Source organism: Helianthus annuus, chromosome 13 (assembly GCF_002127325.2).
Source record: "Helianthus annuus cultivar XRQ/B chromosome 13, HanXRQr2.0-SUNRISE, whole genome shotgun sequence".
Lineage (NCBI taxonomy): Eukaryota > Viridiplantae > Streptophyta > Magnoliopsida > Asterales > Asteraceae > Helianthus > Helianthus annuus.
This window is the reverse complement of record NC_035445.2, coordinates 90,756,613-90,761,203: the sequence shown is the minus strand read 5'-3', so window position 1 is coordinate 90,761,203 and position 4,591 is coordinate 90,756,613. Positions and strand designations below refer to the sequence as shown.

The 4,591-nt window shown below is 33.6% G+C and overlaps 1 protein-coding gene across 1 annotated transcript; it reads right to left on the bottom strand.

The window, feature by feature from the left end:
- Positions 1-973: 973 nt before the first annotated feature.
- LOC110901277 lies at positions 974-1,282 on the bottom strand. The gene has a single exon (XM_022148116.1). It carries the CDS (start codon positions 1,280-1,282, stop codon positions 974-976), a length of 309 nt encoding a protein of 102 aa, XP_022003808.1.
- Between the last annotated feature and the right edge of the window lie 3,309 nt (positions 1,283-4,591).

The window sequence follows — 4,591 nt, the reverse complement described above, 5'->3', positions numbered from 1 at the left end:
TAAAATAAGCACACAAACCTAACTTTTGCCAAATCTACACACACTAAGGGGCTGTTTGGTAATTTTTTAATAGGTAAGTGCTGACCCAATAAAAGGTCTGAACCATTAAGTGTTGAACCAGTAAGAGGTCTGAACTACTAAGAGTCAAGGTCTTAACCATTCAAACTCAGTATAATGCTTAACCATTGAGATGCAAATGTTTGAATCATTCAGACATCTGCTTGTGAAACAAACAGTCTGAACCATTAAGGGGCTGTTTGGCAGCTTCTGAATGGTTAAGTGCTGAACCAGTAAGAGGTCTGAACCATTAAGTACTGAATCAGTAAGATGTCTGAACCATTAAGAGCCAGTATAATGTTTAACTGTTCAGAGGCAAATGTCTGACCGATTCAGATTAGAGGTCTTAACCATTCAGACTCAGTATAATACTTAACCATTCAGAGGCAAATGTCTTAACCATTCAAACATCTGCTAGCGAAACAAACAGTCTGAACCATTAAGAGGTCTGAACCATTAAGAGCCTCATTAAGAGGTAAACAAACAGCCCCTAAGTGCTAAATCAGTAAGAGGTCTAAGGTCTAAACCATTAAGAGCCTCAATAAAAGTTAAACAAGCAACCCCTAAAAAAGTGTTTTTCTTTAGAGAGGCTAGTTTTTTTATGGTCGGGCCCGAACACATTTGAGAGTTCGTAAGAGCTTTAACCATTCATATATAATATTACTCAACCATCTATTGGATGATAAATGCAATTTTTAAACTATTGGACTAATAGTGCTAAAATCAGCAAACCATAGGGACGAAAATTGAAGGTTACTCAAATTAATAATTTGTCTGGTCCCAAATTGGGACTAGTACAAAATTGGACCCAATAGATAAAAAAAAAAATAAGATAATAATTTTTTTGAAATCTCAATGTAAATATATTGGTCTCAGCGAAACTATAAATTAATAATTACTAAAATATTTCAAAATTCTAGGATCGTCTAGTAAAAAATGAATCTATAGTCACTTGCTTTTTTGTGAACTTCGAATCTATATTGAGTTCATCTTTAAATCTCCCCATTGCATTTAAGAGTTGAGGCACTGTATTCTCGTATTGAAACAAAAAGTTGTGAAGAGTTGTTGCCGCTTGCAATGTTTTTTTTCGAGTGACCAGTTCCAAAGGTACTGAATCATCATCAACCGGATTTTGAACGGCATCCGTCATAATTTCTTCAATGCTTTGAACCTCATAACATTCATTATTTTCACCTGAGTAATCCAACAACTCATTCACATCCATTTTGTGCCGATAATGCATTCTCGTAATCAAGTTCTCAAGCTCATGAATGTCTTCTCCAGAATTTATATTGTTTAAATCATCTGAGCCGGTTGGATTAGCCGAACGAATTTTACAGTGTCGAAAGCAATTTGCTATGGACTCTTGTTTCACATTTCTCCAAGTCGAGACGGCCAAATTGATGGCATCTAATTTATTAATTTATCGATATAATAATATATCGCTAAATTAAAAAAATATCCCGGTCTCAACATTCTTAATTTATAGAGGTTTTACTGTATTTTGGATCGATGGTTTTCATAATGAAATAACAAATTTGTAAAATGTTTATTTTACATATTCATATAATTATATATATATATGGAACCCATTAAGTGGAAGTTACCTTTGAAATCAATCTCCACCGTCGGATCATGCTGAGATTAAATCTCAGCCACTTAAACTCACAAAATTAACCGCTATTGTGGCGGTTCAGAGCGGTTATTAGCGGTTTCCTTAATGGGTGGTTAGCTCCACATTTTCCTACCCATTATCTCCACAACTTTGGTGGTTATCTCCTAATGGGTGGTTAGCCCAACTTTTCAGCAAGTAGTGGGGATAGCGGTCTATGTAACTTCCAAGCATAATGTGTATAAAATACGTAGGGAGCATGAAAACGTATTTCATTTTGTTGGTCACATAACCAAGACAAACACTGCAGATTTCTCACAAGACATATTTCGTGCTATGCAGTACCTATTTTCAATAGCAGAGTTTGCATGCAAGGTAACTCTGATTTTCTACATGGTGCGGAATTTAAGTGTATGATCCAAAAGTGACAAAATACATATTATATATATTGTATTAGCAACTTAAGAAACTTTCCATTTCCGCTTTCTAACAATGATTCTGAAGCCAAGCAGGACTGGCTTATAGTTAGTCCGATCAGAGAAACACTCCCAAGCGTTGAGATCCTTTATTACGGCCAATGTTTCAGCCCTACAAATCTCAGTTTGAGAGAGATTAGCGAAGAGGTGACCTTTTTTTATGTAATTTTACAATACCAATGCATCAAATTATACGATTTTAGAGTTGCATGCATGCATGAGTGTATTTTTATTTTGTTGATTTTATTATATAATTGAAACCCCTCCACTTGATGTATCACATTTTAGCTTTCTAAAAAAGCTTTTGTAGCCAAGCAGGACCAACACATCAGCCTGATCAAGAAAGAACAAAAGGTTTGTTCTACTTTAACAATACTGGAAAATGTTTGTTTTACTTTTAACACTACGGGTAAAAGTTTAGACATGCTGAATATTTATATTTCTTTTCATAAGTTTCAGACTAACACTAACAGGAACAAAATGGGGCAACGAGGGAAGTTGGGGTTGCAACTGCCCTTTAGCATATCTATATAATACGCGAATAGTGTTTTAAAAAAATATTTTTTCTCAACAGAACTTGCGGAGCACTTCAACTTATAGAAGTGAAGAACATTTTCGAAGTTGACGATTACTAAAGCCAAGGTAAGATAAACTAAACAGTAGAGATGGAGACGTACATGTTTCATTGTTGTAATATAGTTATGCTTTTTTTTCATCTCATCCGAGTGACATGGAACAAAAGTAGCAAAGGATAAGTGGAAATGGATACATTTACATGGAGCAAAAGTAGATTCGAATGAAACCACAAACTAACTTGCCAAGGTAATTTATTTTATTAAATATTCTACTAACCTACTTCATTAAATGTAATCAACAATGAATTTTGTTTTCTTGTAGGATGTGTATTTTTATGTTTATTTTATTTTTTAGAAAGACAGTCTCATAGTTGAAAATTAGTTTTTTATGGACCAGTCGGGGTTAACATCAACATATAAACTTGACTAGGTAAATGACCCTATTACTTATTGTTTAATTTATATTATTAAGTAGTAATCAATTCTTTTACTTTTTTTTGGTTTCCATGTAAGATAAACAGGTTAAATCCAATGCACGATGAGCAACAGGTAAAGTTTATCTTTCATATAAATAAAGACACACTGTGACAGGGCTGAGATATCGACAATATTGATAATTTTGCATAATTTTTTTATCATTCCATTTTTTGTCTTTCATGCAAGATGATCGAGATTTTAAACACTAAGAATGCTGACATGATGGTAGAGTTATGTTTACTCAACTGGTCCTTATTAACCGAGTTAGTTATTTAGAGGTTGCTAGAAACATACCCACTACACCCACTTTCTCCTAAATTAGTTGAGTTAGTATTTGCAAGTAAAGAACCATTTTATTAAGAAAATTCAAAAACCTTCAAAAGTAAATAACTTTTTTAAAAGACACGCTCTATCTACATGTTTTCTAATGTAATAACAAAAACATTAAAAGTTATATGTATACTTAATAGTCTTATATAAAAGTTGCACTAATAAAAAAAGTATACTTAATACCAAAATGGCTTGCGAGTCAATCTGCAACTCCAAATTCTTCAACTTTATATCATAATCACCCACTAAATTCACATCTGATTCCATTTTTATTTCCATGCAGGGTTGGCATTGCTCAACGGCATAGATTTTGGTAAGATTAGAAAACCAATCATTTGAGTAAATTCAGAAGCACATTTGTCCTTTTTACAACTCATCCTATATTTGCCATGTATTTAAATACCCTCGTATAAAGACTTTTGAGAATGCTTCATCAAGGGTGAACTTATCTTGGCACGGTGGGATATATTATCACATAAGAACATTTAAACCATGCCACATGTTGCCCCCTTACTACCATATATTAGTGTTGATACTTTGACAAATGGGCACCATGCATCAAGTCAACAAGTCAAAAAAGGCCATCTTTGAGGTTAAAGAGGACGATCCAAAAGCCGAAAAAATTGAGGGAGTAAACCATGTTTGACTGTTACAAAACTTTCCCACATTGTTGCCTACCGTTTACTTTTGCATTAAAATGACATCATTTCATGTTTTTTCACTCTATCACTTTTATTTTATATTGTTGTGTGGTTGTACACTATTCACGTTCGTTTTCCTTTTATAAATTAAAAATGGTGCTTTTGTTTATAATGTTGTTTAGACTTGTGTCCACTTAATGTGGGTGTTTGGGATTCCTTATTTTGAGCTCCTTTTTGTAGTGTTTGGATAATGGGTTTTGAGAATGAGTTTTAGTGGTTTGAAAAGAAGAAAAGAAGAAAAGGAAAAGTTAGACGGTTGCAACCTTTTCAAAAAAGGATATGGAAAAGAAGAAAAGGAGAAGCGTTCCCAAACACTCTCAATATATATTAGCTTTGTTTGTTACGTTGTTAGCGTAAGCCGTC

Bases quoted from the DNA above. Each gene is read 5' to 3' on its own strand.
- LOC110901277 (XM_022148116.1), bottom strand. From the start codon at position 1,282: ATGGATGTGAATGAGTTGTTGGATTACTCAGGTGAAAATAATGAATGT.